This window comes from Natrix helvetica (genome assembly GCF_964273705.1).
Source record: "Natrix helvetica genome assembly, chromosome: 3".
Classification (NCBI taxonomy): domain Eukaryota; kingdom Metazoa; phylum Chordata; class Lepidosauria; order Squamata; family Natricidae; genus Natrix; species Natrix helvetica.
This window is the reverse complement of record NC_138549.1, coordinates 111017475-111041972: the sequence shown is the minus strand read 5'-3', so window position 1 is coordinate 111041972 and position 24498 is coordinate 111017475. Positions and strand designations below refer to the sequence as shown.

General features: G+C 40.6%; 1 protein-coding gene across 1 annotated transcript in view; it reads right to left on the bottom strand.

Moving 5' to 3' along the window:
• NRDC (nardilysin convertase) overlaps positions 1 to 24498 on the bottom strand; it is a 32397-nt gene that overhangs the window by 6650 nt on the left and 1249 nt on the right. The window contains exons 2-23 of the mRNA XM_081946735.1: positions 22921 to 23200; positions 20533 to 20614; positions 18852 to 19005; positions 17894 to 17967; positions 17045 to 17140; positions 15154 to 15276; positions 14784 to 14841; positions 13434 to 13507; positions 13191 to 13260; positions 12385 to 12462; positions 10686 to 10806; positions 10522 to 10580; positions 7739 to 7793; positions 7132 to 7236; positions 6795 to 6918; positions 5837 to 5923; positions 5415 to 5534; positions 3903 to 3954; positions 3174 to 3324; positions 2950 to 3077; positions 1755 to 1917; positions 6 to 37 (exon numbers count right to left, since the gene is read on the bottom strand). Of these exons, the coding sequence (XP_081802861.1) occupies positions 6 to 37; positions 1755 to 1917; positions 2950 to 3077; positions 3174 to 3324; positions 3903 to 3954; positions 5415 to 5534; positions 5837 to 5923; positions 6795 to 6918; positions 7132 to 7236; positions 7739 to 7793; positions 10522 to 10580; positions 10686 to 10806; positions 12385 to 12462; positions 13191 to 13260; positions 13434 to 13507; positions 14784 to 14841; positions 15154 to 15276; positions 17045 to 17140; positions 17894 to 17967; positions 18852 to 19005; positions 20533 to 20614; positions 22921 to 23200 (2286 nt within the window). The remainder of the gene's footprint in view (positions 1 to 5; positions 38 to 1754; positions 1918 to 2949; positions 3078 to 3173; positions 3325 to 3902; positions 3955 to 5414; positions 5535 to 5836; positions 5924 to 6794; positions 6919 to 7131; positions 7237 to 7738; positions 7794 to 10521; positions 10581 to 10685; positions 10807 to 12384; positions 12463 to 13190; positions 13261 to 13433; positions 13508 to 14783; positions 14842 to 15153; positions 15277 to 17044; positions 17141 to 17893; positions 17968 to 18851; positions 19006 to 20532; positions 20615 to 22920; positions 23201 to 24498) is intronic.

Genomic DNA, 24498 nt, shown 5'->3' with positions numbered 1-24498 from the left:
CCTACTCGATAACATAATTCAAAAATTCTTTTGATTCCTGGAAGAAAAGAGAGATGTTAACAGTGTGACTAGAAATAAAACAACAGTAACAGTGAAGCGTCGGGAGCCACTCCACTGCCTAATACAAGCCTCCGACGATCGCTGAAAGGAAAGAAGCCTCCGTCGCTTTAAAACGGCTGTCCCAGCCGCGTGGCTAGCTCCGCGGTGAGGGACAAGGCTCCTTGCTTAACATAAGCACTCCCCTTGCCTGCGAGATCTTAAGAATGGCAGGGGTTGAAATATAAAAGTTTTAGAAATAGCCAATTAGTAAGAAAGAACAATATAATCATAGAAATACAACTACATGTCTAGCCCAGAACTGGCTGAGTCTAAAAACTGGGGAAGAGCAGCAAGGAGGAAGGCTTTATAATCTGTAGACTCAGCCTTATTGGTTACTGGACAGAGTGAACCCTACGTGACTGCTGTCTCCACCAATCGTGGAGAAATAAAACAACAGTAACAGTGGCATTACTATATTATCTACATAGGAGCAATGTGGTGGCATGGTGGTTAGAATGCAGTATTGCAGGCTAACTCTGCCTATTGCCCAAATCACATTCTCTCCGTAGTTGGGGGAAAAAAAACCTTACATAAATGCCTTTGGAATATGACCCAATTGTAAAACAGTGCAGAAACAAGTAATATTAGTGCCTAGGATTAGATGTGTTATATTCCACTATTTTTCATTACTTGCACAGAAAAGTGCTTTTCTCACCATATTCTGAGTTAATATTTACTTATTTGATTTATATTGAAAATAGTTTTTTAATAGGATCTGTTTTACAAGATTTGTTACTAAAGCAGAAAATCAGATAAAATTGGCATGAAAGTCAGAACAGCCAGATATTTCTATCACATGATGTCACAGTTAAGGGTTAAGCAAGGAAAATCACAGATGACAAGATAGTTTATACCAGTGATGGCGAACCTATGGCATGCATGCCACAGGTGGCACGCAGAGCCATTTGTCAGGCCAGCTGAGTTCACCCCTTTTTTAAAGCCATTTTTCGCCCTCCCCAGGCTCCAGAGCCTTTATAGGAGCCTGGGAAGGGCGAAAAGAGCCTCCCCCGCCCCCCGGAGGCCCTCCGGAGGCTTCATGAGCTTCCCTGAAGCCTCCGGAGGGCAAAAAAACGCCCCTACAGGCAAACCGGAAGTTTGGGAACGGACTTCCGGTTTGCTCGGAGGGTCGTTTTGACTGCTCCGGAGGCTTCAGGGAAGCGTCCTGAAGGTCCCTCAAGCCTTCGAAGTGCTCAAAACTACCCTCCGAGCAAACCGGAAGTCACTTCCAGTTGGCTCGGAGGTTCGTTTTGACTGCTCCGGAGGCTTCAGGGAAGTGTCCTGAAGGTCCCTCAAGCCTTCAAAGTGCTCTTCCTGTTTGCTCGGAGGTTCGTTTTGACTGCTCCGGAGGCTTCAGGGAAGCGTCCTGAAAGTCCCTGACGCCTCCGGAGGGCTTCTGGGGGGGGGGTGTTTTCACCCTCCCCAGGCTCCTATAAAGCCTCTGGAGCCTGGGGAGGGCAAAAAAAACATGCAAAAAATGGGGGGGTCGCGCCTGTAGTGCGCGCATGCGCACTGGGGAGGTCACACATTGCATTATGGGTGCGGCACACCCGCACACTACCCCCCTGCGCTCCCCCCACTTATGGCACGCGAGCCAAAAAAGGTTCGCCATCGCTGGTTTATACTGTAGATGCAAGTTAAGCTGTTGCAATACTCACGGAGCTTGTGAAGTTTCCCTGGACAAGGCCCTCTGCAAAGAGCTGAGATTTGAAAGCCTTCACAAACAACAGCAGAGAATCTACTGAGAGCCCCTTCATAAGGGCCTCATATTTGTCTGTCATAGACCACCGACAATGTTCCAGGATTAAGAGACGTATATCTCTGTGCCACAGGAGAAAAACTGATCATTACATGTTTACTGGTATGTTGGTTTTAACAGCATCGCCTATAAGCTACATTTGGATCTAAAAGTAAATGCATCTGCATTTACCCAAACTACATCGTTCCAAGTACAAAATCCACTCCATAATCAGGGGAAAATGTGTGAACGTGTGTTTAATTTACATACTTTTTACATAAACATTCTGTACATTACATATATTTGAATTCCACATGCATTTGTCTTTTACGGACACCTCCCTCCCCACACAACTGAGTATAACTAAATATGTGATTTTTAAACAATTTGGAGATAGGAATAATTAAAAGAAGAAAATCATTTTCCAACATATAGGGCATAAAGGGGTGGGAGATCAAATCTGTTTCTAGAAATGAAGGGTAAGGAGAAATATAGGAAAATTTCAAAGTAATCTGCTTATAAAAGACCATCTACTCATAAAATACACCCAAACAAGACCCAGTCTTGTTTCTTGAACTGCAATTTAGTCCTCTAGTTCTGGGTACAATTTTTATATACTGAAAAGTTTAATAAATCTTGCACAAGAAAGTGTATTTTCTTATCTGATGTTTTCTAGACCAACACAGCAGTCACTCAAGGTAAATTGAGCACTCAAACAGTTTATTGCAGTAATCAATTGCACCTCCCAATTATTCTCCTAAGTATTACGAGTCTCAATCCTCGTTTTATGAACATGCAATATTTCATCCCTATCTTGTTCTTATTATCAATTGTTACCCAATGTACCAAAATAGTTCACCGGAATGGATGTGGCCAACATTTCTGGACCTTTTTGTGTTTCTAAGGGGATGGAATCAGGGATCAGTTTTCAATGATAAACGTCACTTTTTACTGCCCAATTTCAGCAGCGTTTGTTCCGTTAAGCCAGAAGCCATGAATTAGAAATTCCAGTTACTAAACTAAAGATGGATTAGACAATGAACCAAAAACAAAGAAACATTCTTGCATAGCGCAATGACTGAAATCATCCTGGTTCATATACTCCAGACACTTACTTGGCCAGAGTTTCTGGCTTGATAAGGATGTTGAAGTAAGTCTTCTTCAACTGCTCAGTTATCATCTCAAAAACCTCTGGAGTAAAACTGAAATCAGCTAAGTGGTCAACGATGAGCTGAAACAGCAACTACAACAACAACAACAATAAACTAATTCATTGTTTGACCCTTCTCAAAAAGGACATTTCAGAAAGAATTCAAGGCCCGAATAGATCCAAACTTACAGGTAGCTTATGGTTGAAGCCTTTCACACGAATGATCAATCCATGTTCTCCGGCTACCAGCTTATATTCCAACTGAGCAACATCAGCTTCATATGCAGGTTCGGCAAGGTTGTGTGCAAGGATGTTCACAAAAGTATCGAAGAGGACCACACTGACCACATTAAGTTGAGACAAGGGGAGACAAAGGTAAGAATTTGAGAATGTTTCTTTGGGAAACGTTTTGGAATTACACATTCCTTCAAAAACAGCAAAGGTTTTATGACAAAAACCAACATATTTTCAGAAGCAGAATTATAGAATGCATCAACCAAGTACGGTCAACGTTTGTTTTAGGCATCATTTGAAAGGTTACATTGCGGATATGACACTCCTGTCATACTTGGATTTGGATCATTTGAAGTATAAAAATCACTAAAATGCTTGCTGTTTGTGATTTGAAGTTGCTTTCAATATAATAAATCCTGTTCTTTTGAATGCAAAGAAGTTAATATTTTATGTCATGGGCCCTTTAATTAAGAGTCTCCCAATTCTGCAATGTTGCACCAATTGGTGCTTTACTACATATTGCATTCAGCTATAAAATGCATAACAGCCACGAGAGCTCCTACTATCAACTATCAGTACTTGCTATCCTAACACTCACTCCCTAACTTAAAGCTCATTTAAAATATTTTTTACAGCAAAACAATAAAACAAATCAAGGATTAGACCAAAACCTATAAATCTTACTTCTCGGCAGATTGCTGGATCAGTGGTGAGATCAGATGGAAACGGATATAAGCTGGGGGGAAAAAAGCTATAATGAGCAGTGGCACACAACACAGAATTTTAATCAAGTCTATGTATCTCTTCTAGACCTTAGATTAGGATTCCTCTATAAAAAGAGCAGGTTGATATCTATGTTGATTATGGTAGATTCACTGTCTTTTCTAAAGTCTTTCCAGTCCTACAGGCTACATGTTCATGCTCACAGCCATATCATTCATCAAGGAAAATTATTGCACATAAAACGCACCATTTAACACTCTGGCCTCCCTAATGTGAGGGCTCTCTGGCCACTGGATGTTAAGAATGAAAGCCTTTCCAGGAAATAGGAGCTAGAAAAAATAAAGAAGAGATAGGGGACTCTGACAAAGCTGTATTAAAAATCCTAAGTGGACATTTAGAAAGATCCTTGGAGTCTTTTGTTTTAATGTTGAGGAGGGGGGAAGGTGCTCTATCCAGTAGGAAGATTGAGACAGCACATCTAGCAAACAGAAGGATGTGTATATAGGTAGTTCTCAACTTACAATTTTTAGTGACTGTTGGAAGTTACAATGGCACTAAAATAAGCGACTTATGACTGATTTTCACAACCAATGGGGCATCCCTATGGTCATAAATTTGGATGCTTGGCAAATGACATGTATTTGTGACAACTGCACTGTCCCAGGGTCATGTAACCTGCCCAGCTGGCGTTTGACAATCAAAGTCAATGGGGGGAAGCCAAATTACTCAACAACCACACAATTCACTTAATAATTGCATGATCCATGTGGCAAAAAAAGGCTGCAAAATGGAGCAAAGCTCATTTAACAACTGCCTTGCTTAACAATGGAAATTCGGGGCTCAACTGTGGTTCTAAGTCGAAGACTATCTGTATGGTGGTCCACAAATCAGTGATCAAATACTGAGCTTGACATTCTAGTATCAACATAAAGAGTAGAGTTGTTAGAGTCAAGAAAGTATCTCAAACCAAAAGACAATGTTGAAATGACAGTTCAGGTTGTGTTGTCTTCATTTTAGAAACTGTAACACAGAAATGGAATAGAAACCACTGGTTTTGTCTTAAGTAATAAGTTATATATCAATGTATTGCTTGAGGTAAAATTTCCATCAGATGGTTCTCGATTATAGGTGGTTTCATGGATGAAAGGTAAAGGCTAAAAAGTGAGGATTTGTTAAAAATAGAAAACCCATTTTATGTTAGGAAATGTATTTGTAATATTATTTTTAAATGCCCTTTCATACATTTAAATTCTAAAGCCCACTCCATGCCAAGTTGATAGTGCAACTCAATAGAAGTGACACATATCCAAAGTGAAACATTGATATGGGTTTAATGCCAGACAACATTGCCTAGAGATATATCTGGAGTAAAACAAAAGCTGCCATATGAGAAATCAAAAGGAATAAGTGCTGTCTAAGCCATAGGTAGAGGTTCATTAGAAGTTTTATTCAAAGACACCACAAAATAGTTACCTTTAGGGATTTTGAATTTGTCATCCTTCTTGTACCACAAATAACCTTGCTGGGAACTCATTATGTTGACTGGATATTCTGTCTGAGGGCAGTCAGGATCCTTCAATGCAAAATCAGTTGCTACAATGATGAAAGATGAGGTTGTTATTTCACATCAACAAACAAGTACTATGTAACAAAATAAAATGCTTAAACCTGATTGTAATTAAGCAACCAAATGGCACAAATGTTTCTGTGACAACAAACATTACAGATTCCCCTAATTTTCCCTAATTCTTATGGGGCCAAAATGGCAGAAATCTAACAGAATAACTCTGTTCTGTTACTTACAGACACCTTTCTTTTAAAATGGCAAAATAATAATAGCATACACAGAATGATTATAGTTTAGACTATTTAGGAGGAATTCATACGTTACTCACCAATGTATCTATTTTCTTCTGGCAGGTGTAAGTCAGGATTTAATTTGAAGTCACTGGCCCATATGTCACTCCAGTGTTGATCAACATCTGTAAATATGAATATTACAAATAGTTTGGTCAAACCACAAATAATAAACCTAGTTTCAGTGATATGCATAGATAAGATCCAGAGATAATGGAGGGCACTGAAACATGCATTGAGCTGAATTTATACACAGCGCATAAACCTGAACATTCTTTAATTAATTATTTAATTAATTACGACATAAATTCCACTGGATGGATCAGGAATTAAGCAGTTACAGCTAATTTAAGTCATTTTGATTAAAAGGGTCCAATCTAACCATGCACTGTATAAATTTGTATCCAATCTATTTCTACCCTGTCTAAAATTTGTTAATATGAATTTGTTTTAACGGTCAAATCATGATGAGCCATAGAGTATCTTCTCTGAGGATTACTGCAATGAATTAACATAGCCATTCTGACTGCAAGCTCTTAATTTAACAGTCTACAAAATTTTGCTTAGTCCAATAAATATTTTGTATGAATGACTGTCTCATCAACAAAAGGTTAGAAAAATTCCAACTATCAACAACCTTATTATGACTCACTGTGAGATAGGAATTAGGTAAATGCATTCTGTTTCCTGTTGCATTAAACTATGGTTTAACTATAATTTTCAATGTTAAAAATCATTTGTGGATGGTGAAAGTGAATTAGTGTAAGGCTTGTTGGGATAGTTTCCAGTAATTTTTCTTTTTGAATCGCCTCTAATTTGTATTGCTATGATCAAAGACAAGAGAAAGACAACAAAATAAACTAGAGGAGAAAGCCAGAAATCCATAAATAAAAAAATACAATTACATCACAGTTTATATGAAATCAAACCGAATCAAAGTTTTTTATACCGTCAATTTTAGTCCCTGAAATTTAGACAGATGGACTATTCTTGTACCTTCAACACTGTATTGTGTCCCAAACCATTTCTCCTTTAGGGGACACTGGCCTTCATGGGAGGCAGATAATAAAATAAGATTGGCTTGACTGGGAATCAGTTGGTTAAGTGCTTTAGCAATTATCTGCAAAAAAAAAAAAAAAAAATTCCATTAAAACTTCCCTCTGTGACACAAAATTCCAGATCTTTATTTGACTTCCCTTTGAAATGAATGGTAAATCTTGAAGTAATAACGTTTATCTTCTAAAACAGGAACTCATGGTAAAAATATTTTCCTATCGTCCAAGGTCAGAGTTATCTTACATATTAAGCAAGAGCTTTAACATTTTTCACCTACCTCTGGATTATATTCAAAGAGAAGTTGGTCTCCTGTCAAAATATCCTCCTTTGGAAAGAGCTGCATATTTTCACAAAGACTTTCTACATATTCAACTGGATCAGTCTGAAAAAACAAATCATTTTGCTTCATGATATGGTCCTTTGAATATTTTTTTTCCATGTAAGCTAACTTGGAGATGAATGCAGACCACACGGTTGCTTTGAATGAAGAACCAGATTTAGTTACCAGGGAGATGAACTCCAAATTCTTAAGACATTTCAGCAAAATGTAATTCAAACCACTAACATTCTGATCAGTTATGTCATTTCTGTGTTTACCTGCTGTACGTCAGACAGCATCAATAGAAGAACCCAACATTTGTGGAAGCGTAGAAATATTTTTTTTAAAAAAACCCAACAATTCTTAGAAATGATAACAAGCATCTGAATGAAAGAGCGTATGTTTAGGGGTGATGGAAGGTTAAGCGTTCATTTGAGTTGAAAACCAAAAAGGGAAATTTAAAAAATTAAAATATGTAATGAGACAGGAGTCGATATCCCAAAACCAAATATTCAGAAGAAGAGTGTTAATGTTTTGCATGACATAAATCTGATCATCTCAATACCTGTTCTTGATAATGGAATTCATTAGCTTCAATCTTCTGGATCTCTTCCCATATTCTGTGGATGAAAGCAGTGTATCTTCAATATATTTTTGTTAAGAATATATATTTGCTGAAATAAAGGTTTCAGAGTAAAAGCATACACAAACTTTCAAATACTCAGCAGCCATGCCAAAAAGGGGAGCTTTTCTCATTTATCAATAAGGGTAGAACATGTCTGACTCTGTTCTGACCAATGCAAGGACCCAAATATGCCTCCTACCCTTAGAGCAGGGCTGTCACGTGACATTGCCATGACGACATGTTTGATACCCCCGTCTCAGAACCTCCTAGGTCAGAATGTGACTGTCTTCCCACTTCCAAATTTAGAAAATACGCTTTTCCTATGCATCTATTATGAAACAACTTTCAATTGATTTTAGACAGGTAATGGATAACTTACCTGTGTAAAATAATTGTTTGTTAATATTTTTATTCTCAAGAATGGTGTATTTAAGAAAAAGTTATTTACAAAGCATGTTTGTAAGTACCGTAATTACTGTATTCAGCCAGTCTCCGAAGCGAGGCGTGGGAGGAGTCATATGTGGGTATTAACACGGCCCATTTGCCCGGAGACTAAGGTAAATTTGAGACCACTCCCTCTGCTTCCTCCTCATGACTCCCCAGATTAACCTCAGTCTTCGGCCCAGAAGGAGTAATTTTCTGACTCTCCATTTGGTTTTAGAGGTTTTTGGTTGCTTTATATCTTGGTCTTTGTTTTTTTCCATTTGTGATTCCTCCCACCTCCCTCCTTGCGCCTCTGTGCTGTTTAACCTTTTTTTCCTTCACACAAGCCGGGCTTGTTGTACCACAGGGGAGCCCCCAACGCGCTGGACGGTTAAAGGGGAGGCTCCAGGCCGTGCACCGGAGGGCGCTGTACTGCACGACCCCTAAATCCATTCGCAGGGGTCACAAAAAGCTCCAGAGGCTCCTGAAGGAGCGGCTCGGTTGGAGCCGGCTTGGCATTGGGCCGGGTGGTTGGTGGTCGCCATTTTGGATGGTGGCCATCTTGGGACGCATGTGGAGGGGTGCGGCGATTGGTGTGTTTGTTTCCAGCCACCACAGGTGCCCAGGAGCACCGCCAGGATAAGAAAATGATTTCTTCGGGCCTGTGCTCCGCCAAAGGGAGGACCCTTTGATTGGCGGTTTGCCGGCTTCTTCGGGCCGCGGATCAGCGGCTTGGCAGCGGATAGCACCAGTCTGAAGGAGCTTCGGACTGCACGCAGAAGCCGTTCCGGTCGGGAGAGAGAGAGGAGGTGGGAAGGCAGCAACTGTAAGTAGAAGCAATAGTGGAGGCTGCGAGGTGTGTGGGGGGACAGCTACCCCTAGATCACCAGGGGATTCGGAACCAGGTGAAGGGGCCTCCCGTGAAACTACCCCTGTATCGAGGGGGAGGTCTACATCGAAGAAGGCCACCTCTAAATCCGCTAGCAAGAGAGCACCTAGCAAGGAGCCCCGCATTACCAGAGCAGAGCAGGAGGCTTAGGGAGGTCAGCCCTTCCCCATCCAAGTCATGTTCTCCTCTTCGGCCTTTACGTCTGCCAGAGGTCCAACTGGGTTCTCCAGGTTCCCCACGCGGATCTGCGAGGGGAGTTAGCCCACTATCCCCGCCTCTGTCTCCAGCCCAGTCTTCAGGACACTGGGGAGACCCCTTTGGCCGCAGGTCAATGGTTTCTTCCAGGCCACGCTTGGCTCCTCAATCTGCTGAGCCACCCAGCCTCTCGCCTGCTTATCCAGAGCTTTCTGAGGGTTTTCAGAATGTGATTGCTCATGCCATTGCTCAGGGCATCTCATCAGGCATGCAGCATCAATTTCAAGCCTCTAGATGAAAATCTTCTCATGGGACCTCCATGAGGTCCTCCTATTGACCCCCTGAGCAGTACTTCCAACAGCCAAGGTATTCTCGCCCAGATATCCCAGGCAGAGGACATCTGCAAGGCGGCCACTTGAGCTTCGTTCTCTCCCTTCATTAGGCATTACCGGCTGGATGCCTCTGCCTCTGCGGAAGCATCATTTGGTAGGAGGGTTCTCCAGAGAGTGCTGGACACTCGTGGGGCTCAGGCCCAATGATTCCCTCTCATGGACATCTAGCTTTGGTATGTCCCGCATGTGACTCCTCCAACGCCTCGCTTCGGAGACTGTCAGTTGGTCTTACCTGAACTGCATGTCTAGAAGCAGTCATGGGAGGAGTCACTTCCCACCCGCTGGTGCACTTCTGCACATGAGGGGCGTGAGGGAGATTAGTTGTTGGTCAGTCAGGCCTGGGGGAGGGAGTTGTTGTCCTTTGTTCTTGTTTCCTTCCTTCCCAGGCTCTTCTTGGACTGGACCGTCGGTTAATCAGGGGAGTCATGAGGAGGAAGCAGAGGGAGTGGCCTCAAATTTACCTCAGTTTCCGGGCAAATGGGCCGTGTTAATACCCACATGTGACTCCTCCCACGACCGCTTCTAGACATGCAGTTCAGGTAAGACCAACTGACATTTTTTTCTAATCTTCTGCTGTTCAGGTTTTTGAATTATATTCATCTTTAACCAACACAGTCAGTGAGTGAACTAGAGAACAGTGGGTTGGAGAGAGGAATAGTATCTTTGAAAAGAAGTATTTTCACTCCTCTGAATTTCCCATTTCTCCATATAATTTTAACAGTTATTTACTATGTCAACTCAAATATGCAAAACACAGAAAAAAGAAGGAAAAACACAAACAACACTAACTTTTCTTGACTAAAATCAAACAGAGATTTCATTACCTTTGCTCAGGTCCTGCTTGCTGCAACATTTTCAAGTACTGGAATACAACATGAGCAACCTGAAGAAGGAAAGGTTCGAAATTTTCAAGTTAAGGATATCTGAATAAGCTGAATAAACTTATGAATAAGCTGAATAACCACTCAAAACTGCAATTCAAATTTACCTCATAGAAATGCTTGTAACCTTCATCAGTCAGGGTCACACAAATACTGAAGACAGAGTAGGTTGAGTTTTGCTCAAATCCGGTCTCACCATTTCCTCCATACAATGCAAGTGCCCAGAATCTGGAAAAAACATTTACCATACTCTTACAAAAATTAAGAAGTGCAAATTATTTAAAAAATTAATATAGGTTTCCAATGTACCACCAATGATTTGTAACTCTGATTATCTGTGCTGCTGGAGGAAAATCTAAAAATATTCAACAAATGAACTTCCCTCAGAGGCAGTGCTCTTGGCTTAGGCTTGAAAAATGTAATATATGTAAGGAAGTGGTATTGCCTGTGCCCTGGGTGGGTGGGTATTTCTGTTTTACTCCGCTGAATTTAGCTATTTTGATCCTATTTGCCTATCTGGCTTGGTTTAAGCCAGAGGCGGGCAACTATGGCATCTTTATGACTGGTGACTTCAATTCCCAGAATTCCAGAGCCAGTATAGCTGGCTCAGGAATTCTGGGTTAAAGTCCACCGGTTGTAAAGTTGCCATAGTTTCCCACCCCAGGTTCAAGCAAATGAGAATATAATTTGGGCTAGACTCAGTGTATTGTGCTTAGTTTGGAGATTTTCTTTGTGCCATGTGCTTTTCAAAAAACATTTCTTTCTGATTTAAGAGGCAACTATTTTATCTACAATTGGAGACTCAATTCTGTGTTTATTTTGATTTTATTTTCTCAGGCAGTGTTTTTTTTTTTTAACATCACTGGCTTGTCTTTTGGTTGGCTACTGCTATTTTGTGAATGAAAATTTGTCCCAGTCCTACTGTGAAGCTTTTTCACACAAGCATTCCCAACACTCAATATTCTAGATGTGGCGGACTTCCCAAATGCCTTTAGATCCCTTATCTGGGTGTTGTCATTTAGGCTAATACCAGTTTTACTGTCTGCAATTCTTTGCTTCTTTGACAAGTAAAGACAAGCCTAAGGGAAGCCTTGAAAATGGGATGGAGAGGCCTTCCTTTATTTAATTCCACAGAACAGAATCTGATCTCTTGGCACTGCATCAGAAGCTTCACTCTAATTGGTTTGGCTTGTTGCTTTCTAGTGGTCTTTTGTAAAAGTTTGGTGAAGCTACTTCAACACCTTCTTGTTGGAGGAGTTAAAGTGGAATGCCTCATGTTTTTTTTCCTGTGCTGAGATGCTATCCTGAAAGCATCATGCCAGGGGATAGAATCCTGGTGATTCATGTAATGAAGTGGCACTACTTTACATGAGCCTTCTAAAGTGTTCTGCTTAAGGTTTTCAAGCAAGGGTCTGCTTCAACTTCAGCATAGTTTATGACTGTCTTTAACTTGGTCACTGAGTAAAGTGACAGAATCAGTGGTGGGTTCCGGGCAGTATGGCCCAGTATGGCTGTACAGGTAGTAGCCAGGAGCAGCGGCCACTGTACCGGTACAGCGGCTCGTTTGGCCCACTTGCCTGCCCGTGTTCCATAGCTATTTATAACGCGACCGGCCAATTGAGCACATGCGCAGAGCGTGTGGTGCCTGCGTGACCACCGCCAAGCAGCTGGATGCTTAACAATGTATATACTACAGAAATAAGTAACAATGTATGGTATATATACTTTTTCAACTTAGTAAATGTGGAGTCCTTGTTTTCATCATTTATCATGGCAAATACCAGCAATTTTCATTTGTATACATACTTTTTCCTAAGATATGAAAGAATGCTGCCTTTCCCTTCATGTCCAACAAGCCAAGAAATATAGTGAAGTGGCTTCACCCTACAAAGTGAAAAAACATTAACCGTAATTTAAAAATTCAAGTTAAAACATAAAAAAATAAGTCTGTAAAACAAATGTAGCCCCAAAATGATGGGAATTGGGGGAATAATACTTTACAAAGGTCACCTTCCTGAGTTGCCATAAGTAGAACAACATATAGGTAGTCCTCAATTTACAACAGTTCATTTAGTGACCGCTTGAAGTTACAACGGCACTGAAAAAAGTGACTCAAGTTCATTTTTTCACACGAATGACCATGGCAGTATCCCCATAGTCACATGATTTATTATTCTGATGCTTGATAACTGATTCACATTTATGATGGTTGCAGTGTCCTGGGGTCATGTGATCCCCTTTCGCAAACTTCTGACCAATGAAGTCAATGGGGAAACCACATTAACTTAACAACCACATGACTAATTTAACAACTGCAGTCATCTAGTTAACAAATGTGACAAGAAAAGTTGTAAAACGGGGCAAAACTCATTTTACAAATTTCCCACTTAATAACATAGGCTTGGAACTCAATTGTGGTCATGCAGTATGTCAAGGATTACCTGTACTTGCTATCATTTAAACTTATATAACACAATTATCAAAATTAAATGGTCAGCCTGCATATTTCACACTAGACTTTTAATAAATGGACCTAATCCATTTTCACTGAATATCCCTGGAAGTGGGGAGGGAGGGGGCAAAGGCAGGAGGGAACAACAATTTAGAGTTACCTGTAATACTGTTCTTGTGGAGGAAGAGCCCAAGTGATGTTTAAAGAATGAGTTTTTCGGATTGGAACCACTAAAAACAAAGAAACTTTCCTTATGAATAAATAAAGTCAGGATAATTCCAGATTTCTCAACATTTCCACATGCGAAACAAAAAACAGCATGCATTTTAAAGCTAGGAATTTTAAAACAGATGTGGATTCACAGTAAATAGCATTGTGGTAGTTACCCAGCTACATCACTCACCTCTGTAAAGTTTAGGAAAATCTGGAGTGTCAAAAGGATCTGTCAGATGGCCATATGTTGGTCTGGTTAAATCACTTGAAAAGAAAGAACACATATATTTACATATATGCACGCACACACATCTTCCTAATCCAGCAAGGACCATCACAAATCAAATGACTCTATGAGATCAGGTCCTATATATTTCTCAACATCGGTTGTTAAGGGATTATTCAATTCCAGGGATCAAATCCTTAGTCGTAACGAATTATCAATGTTGCCGCTTGTTCAGCAGAAAATATTTCTAACTATGGCAATACACACACACAGCCTATAGCTATGAGCAAGGGCTTCTGGATTCAGAGTCCTGTTCCTATTTATAAAAATAGCGTGCAATTTCTTTAGGGATGTCCCATTCTGTTTTGCACTTGGAATTTAGCTTGTACATGTGGAAAAGACAAGAGGGTCTAGATAGCAAACAAACAGGTAAAAACAAAATCACTATGCAGAGCAAAACGTCTGTCTGTCTCTCTCTCTTATATTTCTTATTTGCTAACCGCCCATCTCCCTCAGATATTTATTGCAACAAGAAATGTATGCATGCTTGGCCAAGATGCCCATCCAATCTTTATCCTTGAATAAAAAAAAGAATCTAATCTTTACAATATATTGTGGGAGCTGCATTGATTGCAGATCTGCTTCTGGGTCAAATTCAAGGTATCGGTTCTCACTTTTAAAGCCCTGCTTGCATACCTGGGGACAGGTTATTCGAAGGACCGTATTCTTCCAGCTACATTTACCTGATCCTCCAGAGGAGGCAGGCAGAGTAATGGGTCGCCTCTCTTAAGGAGGTCTACCTTCTCCATTGTGGCTCCCTCCCTATGGAACATCATACTTGGGGAAATAAGACTGGCCCCCACCCTGACACCCTTTCAAAAGGGCTTAAATTGGTTGGTTTGGTTGCTGACACTTGGAGAGAGGGGTTACTGGGCTTTGTATTTGGGATTTTATTTCTGTAAGCTATCCACAGCCACTATGAATCAGGCAATCGTATATTTTTTCTAAATAAATTGATAAATATGTGAACAGAATTTTCCTATATATTGTACAAGTGTCCTTCTCCAACTCATTTCAGTTATATGTGGAAATCTGAAAAGTCTGACTAAATCGGATTCTTGCTTTCTCCTTACTATTAACTTTAGGCAGTTTGCAAAAGAAAAAGAATATAAATCAGCAGCTGGCAAGTGCAGAGGAAAGGATGAGAAACTAAAGACCAGGGCTCAGTAAATCAAATCTCTAATATCATGTTGGAGAAGGGTGCACCCAATTTAATACCCTGCTTATTACACACAATAGGAAAATGTATCTTACTTATTTGGGATCTCTGAGAAGATTTCAGTCACCCATTTTTCCAGAGTATCCAAGATTTCTATTGAGGAAGGGGAAAAAAAAGTGGTGGTACATAACAGGGAAAACAAGCAGCACATCAGGAAAAGACGAGAAAGGTGAGAATCTGTTGTTCAAGCAGCCAATGCAGAGGTGCCAATATTACAAAGCCCACAGGCTGAATTTTCTTGGAATTTCCTGTGGAACTGCTCCACATAACTGAAGCAACAACATATACAGGATTTTTAAAACTACCTCCTCCTGTGGGGATACCAGATCTAATCTGTAATTATCCAGTGAGTCACTACTTAGTAGCAAAGGGAATGTTCTGTAATTTCAAATGAAGAGTGCTTACCTTTTGACTGCACAACTAAAGTCATATAGTGCGCTGAATAATATCGCTGCCAGAATTCCCTCAGCCTTGTATAGGTATCAATCCCATTTTCTTTTGGCTCATGTTTCAGGGTATCTGCATTACCTGTAAATGAAGTTTACAGAATGAAGAACTGGTTGCAGTTATGGAATCTCTGCTTGAAACTTTTATACTCATCCAAAGGACGAACGCTCTTTTCCTCTGCAGGCACAAAATAATACATAACAACTTGGATTTAAACTCATGGGAGTATAAATGCTGCTGGATCATACCAAGGACTATATTAGTTTAATGTTTTGTTTTTTACTGTGGCCAGCCAGAGATATTTCTTTGGGGCTCAAAAATATGAGCCATATTTCACTGTAACAGGTATCCAGAGGCATGGTCTCCTCAAAATAGTATTGAACTGTTAAAGACAAATAGCCCTCAATAGACTTGCCCATTATGAATTTATTTAATCACATTTTCACGCCACCAAACATAGTGGCTGTCACCAGTTCTTGTAAGGATTCTACAGATTAATTTTCAAATGAAAGTGGCAATGTATTCACGTTATCACAAAAAGCAAAGCTGTCATAGTAAAAAGTTCTGAGTAAAGTCTCTGTTATCACAGAATTACTTTTATTTTGTATAGTTTGAGGTGTTATCTGAGCCTCATTTAGCCAGATCACACCATTCTGCACCATCTGCCAGAAAGAAATTGGCAAATAACAAGAAGAGTCCTATCATTTTTTCTTCCAATAGGTTTTATTTTCCTTCCTTCTGCATCTGTAGCCCTTCTTGATGTCTTCCTAAATCCTTATCTTAACTAGCTGAAACAAATGCTGAAGAATGCAAACAGAGAAGCCCTTATAAGAGAGCATTCAAAGAGGATCAACATGAGAGAAGACAAGAAAGTCTCACTAGTATATAGGGTTTAAAGTAATTTGTGTTATTATTACCTCACAATATCACACTATATTAGTCATGTTGTGTGTGCCGTGTCACTTATATTAAACGAATTCAGTATTTTGTATTTCATTTTTGTACTCCTTATATTGATTTCTTTGCTAATGAATGTAATGCTAATGAACCTCCAGATCTAGTCGATTCATCCTTTGCATACTAAAATTTTCCCTTGCCAACACACCTTGTTGCTTTTGTCCAGTAATGCAATTGCTCTGGAGAAGGTTATAAAGTGAAACTTAACCTCACTCCCAGCTGAATGGGCTCTAGCAACCAACATATACTTATGTTATGTGTATTTTCCCAACAGCTCCTTCTTCCCTTTTTCCAGATATCCCTGTTTAATTCTGTAAAATAATTTACTAATTACAAGATACTTAAAGCTTCCTAGAGTCAGTTTGGAGTTGGGCAATGCCAAAATCAAATCATATTGAAATGAATGAATCAATCAAATCAGTAAAAATGTTTGATTCCACTAAAGTAAACTATATTTGCTACAAATATATATTTGATTTTCTCCTCCAACATGCAGCAGCAAGAATTTAATTCGTCTGTTTTACAAACTCGGCATTGTAACATTAGTTATGCTAAACCATTCCTGGCTACACGGATCAAGGCATAATTAAAAACAGAACTCAAAATATTATTTGATTACCATACAGATTAATTTCTGTACTATTCATAAATATATACATTAAATCTGGCAGGCTTCAACCCATCACATATTTCTTTCTTCTTGTTCACAGTTGCCCATGCACTCCCAAATCTGCTCTGAATTGCCCTCTTGACCTCTGCAGATTCCAAATTTAATTAGAAACAAATGGAGAAGGATGGGTCTATTTCACTGGTAGATGCTACTGGATTCAATAGCAAAGGCTCTTAGATCTGAAATCAACTCAATACCGACAGTCAAAACAGGTACACTTACCCCAGAAAAACTTCTTCATAGGATGACCAGATTTGGCGAGACTGCCGAATAACATCTCTCTTCTGTTTGCATCAGAGGGCCTTGCAAGTTGATATTCTGGGTTTTTTTTTTTAAAAAAAATAAGGCTTTCAGATTCAAGATAATCCTAGCCTACAATAGCAGCCCTGGCTATAAGAATATGACTGATGTTCCCAGCCAGTTTCCCACAAACTAAGTGAATGGGGAAGCCAGTAGGAATCTGGAAATCACTCCGGCCACTTTTTTGCCCACCTGCACTTTGAAGTGTGTGTTAACAGCTCCCCACTCCACCCCTCTTCAGCCCTTACACAGGCTCCAGAGCACCTGCTCTCGATACTCCTTGCCACCACCCACTCTCCATACCTGCCAATCAGAGATGGGTTGCTGCCGGTTCGGCCCGGATTGGCCAAACCGGTAGTAGCGGGGACAAGAGACTCCACCCACCCGCTTCTGAGCATGCACAGAAGTATTGCGCAGGAGCGCAAGCACATGCCCAAACCAGTAGTAACCAAATTGGCAACCTACCCTTCTGCTTGCCTGAGACATCTGCCACTTCCCACTTAATGACCCTCAATAAGTTACAAGAGTAACTGGGACTACCAGGACTGCTGTCGCTAAGTTAAGCAGTCATGTAATGTTGCACTTTAACAACCTCACTATTTAGCAATGGAATTTTTGTTTCCCACTGCCATTATAACCTGAAACTACCTGTTCTTCAGTTAGTAAGAGCATCCCCGTGTTGATGGAGGGACGCTACTACCATTTGCAGGTGAAGCAAGATAGATTTTAAAGTACAATATATGAAATTGAAAGATAACTGAGAATGCTTACCGCTATCCACAGCTTCAACTTCCCGATCAATTGCATCCCGAATCATTAAAGGGTGGATGAAAAACTGTGCCCACCTGAAGCAGAAAATCATTGCAAATAGAAATTCTGAGTCTGAAGTACAATTAAGATCAATAATAAGAAAGTGTTTTCAAAAGGTCATATGACCTCGACCGCTCGACATGGTTAATCTCCCCCCCCCCCCGAATTCTATGCAAACCTTAAGAAATCTCAAAAAATTTTATTCTTCAGTATGAATTGTCCCAACTGTGTAACCATCCCAGCTTTTTTCTAACAAAAGCCCCAGGCATTGGGAGTTCTATTTAAAATTCTCATTTTAATGTTTACAATTAATTATCTTCTCTATAGAATTTGATATTGAATGACCCACAAGATTCCACTCTGCGGAACAACTGTCTTCCTATCTTATAGGCAGTCAAGTCATGGCTTCAAAACCCCTTTTTCTCCTAAGATTCCTCTCAACCTCACTGCTAAAAATCAGTGGCACAGATCTTACCATTTTGAAATTAAATGTGCACGAAAGATGTAGCGTAATCCTAAATTTGCATGAATTAGTAAAAAAAACCTCCCCCTCCCGAAGCACTCTTTCTAGTTAATGTAAATACTTTTGTGTCACTGCCCTGATATTTATAGCTCCCTTTTCTTTTAAGTTGCCCATCTCTGCTCCACCACAGAACTGCTTACGCATTTTAAAAATCTGTCTTGCTAAGATAATTCTTGTAAGCTTCTGAAGCAATAACTTCTCTATTTATTTACAGATCCGTGTATTCTCAAAACATCTCATCGTTAAAATACTTTTTAAATTTACTCCCCCCCCCCAGTTTACTTAAAAACTTTAAGAAAAAGTAAACCAGTGTAGTGGACTAAGCTTAAAATAGTTAATATTAAATACTTTAACTGAAATGTAGTGTCGTTTCACTACATTTTGCAGCTGAGTTACCTATCAAGAGCTTCCTTGAAATACTTTCTCTGTACATCAAACTGGAAGATCGTTCGTTCGCAGTCTGTTGATGCGTTGTCACTCCCACCGTGTTTCTTCAGAAAGGCATCAAATCCATTCTCATCTGGATACTTTGAACTACCCATAAAAACCACTAGGACAGAATCCAAAATAGGAAGTACGTTATTAATTCTAATAGAGAAACATATAAATAACACAGACATTAGTCTTCTTTTCTCTCATTGCCATCACTAAGCAATATATAGTTGTAAAGTGTGATACGTCACAACTGCATTGCCCAGTTGTTAGGAATGTAAGCTAACAGTTGGGTCAGCAATATATAAACCATGATGGTAGTATTGTAGCTTTAAGTACTGCTGTAATGTGATTGGTTGCTGTTACCTCAAGCAGCCATAAGATGGAGCTAGAATGACTGTTAGCTCTCTGTTTGTTAGATGCTGATCGGTGGACACTGCTTGATACTGTATCGTGAATTACTGTGGGTTTTGCTACTGCTAGCGACTTTGTGTGCTGAACTGATTATATGATACTGGACTGTGTTCGATGGATCACTCCTTAACTGAGAACATTGATAACTGACTGACTGAACCATGTGTAAATTGAACTCTGAATACCTCTATTTTCCACATAAGTAAAATACTACTACTTTTACTATTTGGTGTCCCTGAATGTTGGTTTGTGCGTGTTCTTCCACACCTCTCTCATTACGCTTCTCTGCACATTCGCTCTCCTAACGGGGAGCTTACCTAACACCAGCAATGACAATTCTAGAAGTCCCTGTTGCTATCATAACCTCAGGACTGCATGGGTTCTTAAATGGGAAGAGGCAGCAGTCCCAGGGAGTTGACTCGGGAGGGCGCTGTGGAGCACCATAGGCCACAGACAAGCTCTGTGAATGAGATACACCACACTAGAGTGTGGGCAGGCAGTGGAGTGTTACAGAGTACAAGATCCCTGAGGTCTCAAATTCCATAGCTGGATTCCTCTGGATAAAAAGTTGTGACCTTTCTTGTTAGCTTCCACATTGACTTTTCTTATGGAAAGCTGGCAGGGAAGGTCTCAAGTGACTGCGGCTCATTTTGTAGTCATAACTGCAAGCTGGAAACCCAAGCACCCAGTTCACATAATCTGCAACTTCATGGCCAGTTGTTAATTCCGTCGTGTTGAGTATTGTCGTAATTTTGAACAGCCACTGAACAAATGGCCGTAAGTCAAGGACTGCTTATAAGTAATCAGTCATGCAACAGATCCTTTCTTATTCTGTGCATTCATATGCGCAACAACACAACTCTTCTATAGCCTTTCCGTGTATTGCTTAAGAATAATCTATAGAAAAAGCAACTCCCGTCTCTACTTATGAGGATTAAACACACAATTAAATTAAATTAAAGTTAGTCATTAATTGTATTATGGTTGATACAGCAGAATTCTGAGACCAGCCATTACGTAACTGCTTGTTTAACCCAAAGTTACCCAAAATGATTTTAATGACTATTTTGTTGATAATTGAGATTTCAGTAAGATTCCATATCGTTTTGCAAATATGGAAACAAATAAGTAAGGCACTGATTTGACAAAAACATCACAAAAATGGGAAATTATATAATTAAAATTGACTTGGCTAAAAACAGTTAAAGGTGACATTTAAAGCAAAACGTACTATGTTCCAGAAAATGTGCCAGCCCAGGCAGCTCATTAGGGTCAGAGAAACTGCCGACACCAATACAAAGTGCAGCTGCAGACTGAAGAGAGAGAAATACAGAGAAATATTTAGAAAAACATCATAGGCTGCCATATAAAACTGTGAAACTCTTCCATTAAAATAAAATCTTTAAGGATCTTTTTTCTCCGTTCAATTCAACATAAAGAATGCTGGTCCTTTAGCTGCACAGAGCTACAGTATATCACAGAAGTCAGTACACCCCATCACATTTTGTAAATATTTAAGTATATCTTTTCATGTGACAACACTGAAGGAATGACACTTGGCTACAATGTAAAGTAGTGAGTATACAGCTTGTATAACAGTGTAAATGTGCTGTCCCCTCAAAATAATGCAACACAGAGCCATTAATGTTTAAACTGCTGGCAACAAAAGTGAGTACACTCCTAAGTAATAAATAATGTTCAAATTTAACATACCTGCTCCCGCTTCACACCTGAGACCTTAACACTCACAAGTCACATGACACCAGGAAGAGAAACAGGCTACTTGGGCCCCATTTGGACATTATCATTTAGGGGTGTACTCACTTTTGTTGCCTCCAGTTTAGACATTAATGGCTGTGATATACTATGTTTCCCCGAAAATAAGACATGCCCTGCTAATAAGCCCAATCAGGCTTTTCAGAGCATGTGCCATAATAAGCCCTCCCCTGAAAATAAGCCCGCCTCAACTATTTAAGTGCATGCGCAACCGGTCCCCACCATTACCACTGTACCACCTACCGGTACAGCTTGCGGGATAAAAAGAGGGCTCACTACAAAAGTGCTTCCACCTCCCGCCCTTCCCTTCCACACAAAAAGAGCCCGCCGCAAAAACAGCAGCAGGCCAGCAATGCGATCACCCCCTCCCGCCTGTTCCTTCTCATGCAAAAACCCACCGCCCACCCCAATGGTAAAGGCAGCCTGCCTGGTTCCCTTCCCCTCCGTCCCTTTAGCGAGGGGTGGCAGGTGGGGAGAGGAGAAGTGAGGCGCGCCTCTTACTTTTCCAGCTCTGTCATGTTCCTCACCCTTTTGCCCATTGAATCCCCTTGTAAAAGAAACCTTGCGAGTTGAACTCATGAGGTTTTTTTTACAAGGGGAATCAATGGGCAAAAGGGTTAGGAACGTGACAGAGCTGGAAAGGTAAGAGGCATGCCTCGCTTCCCCCCCCCCCCCACTTGCCACCCCTTGCTAAAGGGACGACGGGGAAGGGAACCAGGCAGCCTGCCTTTACCATTGGGGTGAGGTAGGCGGTGTTGGGCCGCGAGGTGCACCTCTTACCAGCTCCGTTGGGTCCCTCGCCATTGTGTTCAGGGAAGCCCCTGGTAACCCCCCCCCTTCTCGCGATTTCAAGATGTTTGCTTGAACTCGCAAGAAGGCTTTTTTTTTACCAGCCGCTTCCCTGAGCACAATGGCGAAGAACGCGACAGAGCTGGAAAGGTAAAAGGTGCGCCTCGTTTCTCACCTGCCCCAGAAAATAATAAGCCCTCCCCTATAATAAGCCCAAGGCCATATTTCGTGGGGCAAAAGAAAATAAGACCCTGTCTTATTTTCGGGGAAACACGATACTGTATGTCAAAGTGAGGATTTATGACTTTACAAGCAAGACCTGTCTCCAGCATCTTCAAATACAAGTTATTGATACATTTATCAGAAAAATCATAAAAGGAAACCACAAAAGCCTTGAATATATTAGACTTTCCAGGAAAACAGAAGAATTACTGTTGCACCTACCTAACATTTCTTAATCAGAAAGACAACGTTTGCATGACTATGCATGTCCCTTACCTTAGTTCATTTTTATGCGTACCTTGGTAAAACAGAGGGGAGGGGGGAAAACTAAAGTGCATAAAATGTTTTAAATCAAGGACTACCTGTATTACAGTAAAGGATAAAAAGAATATACTTACAACTTAAATGTAGTTTTAAAAGTCAGAGTAGTTTCAGAAAGCAAAATAAAAGCAAAAAAAAAAAATCTTCCATATATTCAAGCATTCCAACATTCCATTGTAACTTTGCTACGATTATTTTCATGTTATACAATTATATCAAATTGTGCTATTTTCATGACAATTTTTCTTCTCTTCATTTTGCAAACATGAAGATTAGCAGCATCTGCAACCACAACTACACTTGCAGATGCCCCAGCCTCAACTGTGCACACGTTAGCCTTACTAAATTTTGGGTTGCGTTAAATGCAACCTAGCATCAATTTACAATTCACACTAAATCACAGACCACGTTATTAAAGCTCACACTAATTGCAATCTACCTGTGAATTACACCAATGCCTAAAGCAGTTTATTGCTATAACCATTACTCAATCCAGATTAATTATACATACCTGCTTTTCTGTACAATTTCTTTTCCGAGCTTCATCTTTATCTGCTAGCTCTTCTAATTCGCTATCAGGATCTAAATCTTCATCATAATCACCACATTCATCATCGTAGCCTTCTTGGTCATCTTCTATTTCTGCTCCAGAATCATCATCATCATCATCAGTTTCTTCTTCAGAGTCCCCCTCATCTTCCCCCTCTGAAGATACTGCACAAGGACTACCATCTGGGTTATGCAAGTCCGAAATCAGCAAGGCACATAATCCATTTTTTAGTCTGATGTATCTAGAAAGTTAAACAGACACCCAACTAAACATTCTTTTCAATGTCCTAGAATTAAAACCAATTGTATTATTCCTGGTATGGCATGTCTTGCAGGATCTCTTTAATGAACTATTGCAGCGATGGCGAACCTTTTTTGGCTCGCATGCCATAAGTGGGGGGAGCACAGGGGGGTCGTATGCGGGCGTGCCACACCCATAATGCAATGTGCGACCCCCCCAGTGTGCATGCGCACACTACAGGCACAACCCCATTTTTTGCATGCTTTTTTTGCCCTCCCCAGGCTTCAGAGACTTTATAGGACCCTGGGGAGGGCGAAAACAGCCTCCCCCGCCCCCCTGGAAGCCCTCCGGAGGCTTCAGGGACCTACGCAGTCAAAACGACCCTCCGAGCAAACTGGAAGTTACTTCCGGTTTGCTCGGAGGGTCATTTTGAGCGCTCCGAAGGCTTCAGGGACCTTCAGGACACTTCCCTGAAGCTTCCAGAGCAGTCAAAACGAACCTCTGAGCAAACCGGAAGTCTGTTCCCGAACTTCCGGTTTGCCCGTAGGGCTGGTTTTGAGCATTCCGAAGGCTTCAAGAAAGCTCATGAAGCCTCCGGAGGGCCTCCGCGGGAGCGGGGGAGGCTCTTTTCCTCCTCCGCAGGCTCCTATAAAGCCTCTGGAGCCTGGGGAGGGCGAAAAATGGCTTTAAAAAGGGGTGAACTCAACTGACAGGGCAGCGCCTCGCGTGCCCTGACAAATGGCTCCGCATGCCACCTGTGGCATGCGTGGCATAGGTTCGTCATCACTGAACTATTGGATCAAGCAAGACCTAAACTATTCATTTGTTTTTAAAATACATCTTATGTAATAATGAATTGATTCCAGAATGGACAATGTGGCTCACCCCACCGACTATTAGCTTACACTACTCCACAGAACAGTTCAGATTACTGGTCTTCTATTATGGACTTCACACAAGAATGAAAAATACATACTTACCTAAAATAAGCTCCAATTCTGACAGTGAGTCCCACTTTCATGTCAAATGCACATATTCAGGAATCATTTATATTTCCAAACTTTCTTGAAAACGTCATAGCAAAGTACACTTTTGAGTTATATGCCATTTTCATCTCAGATGCAGAATTTTTCTATAACTTAACAACTAAATACTAAGCTGGATGGTTTATGCCCAAACCTGGCTCTGAACTTCTGGGTACAAATCCAAATCCATGGTTGGTAAATTATCTTGAGCGGTAATAATTCAAGAATCCACATATTAGATTGGATCGGAACATTAGTCCTACCTAATATCTTG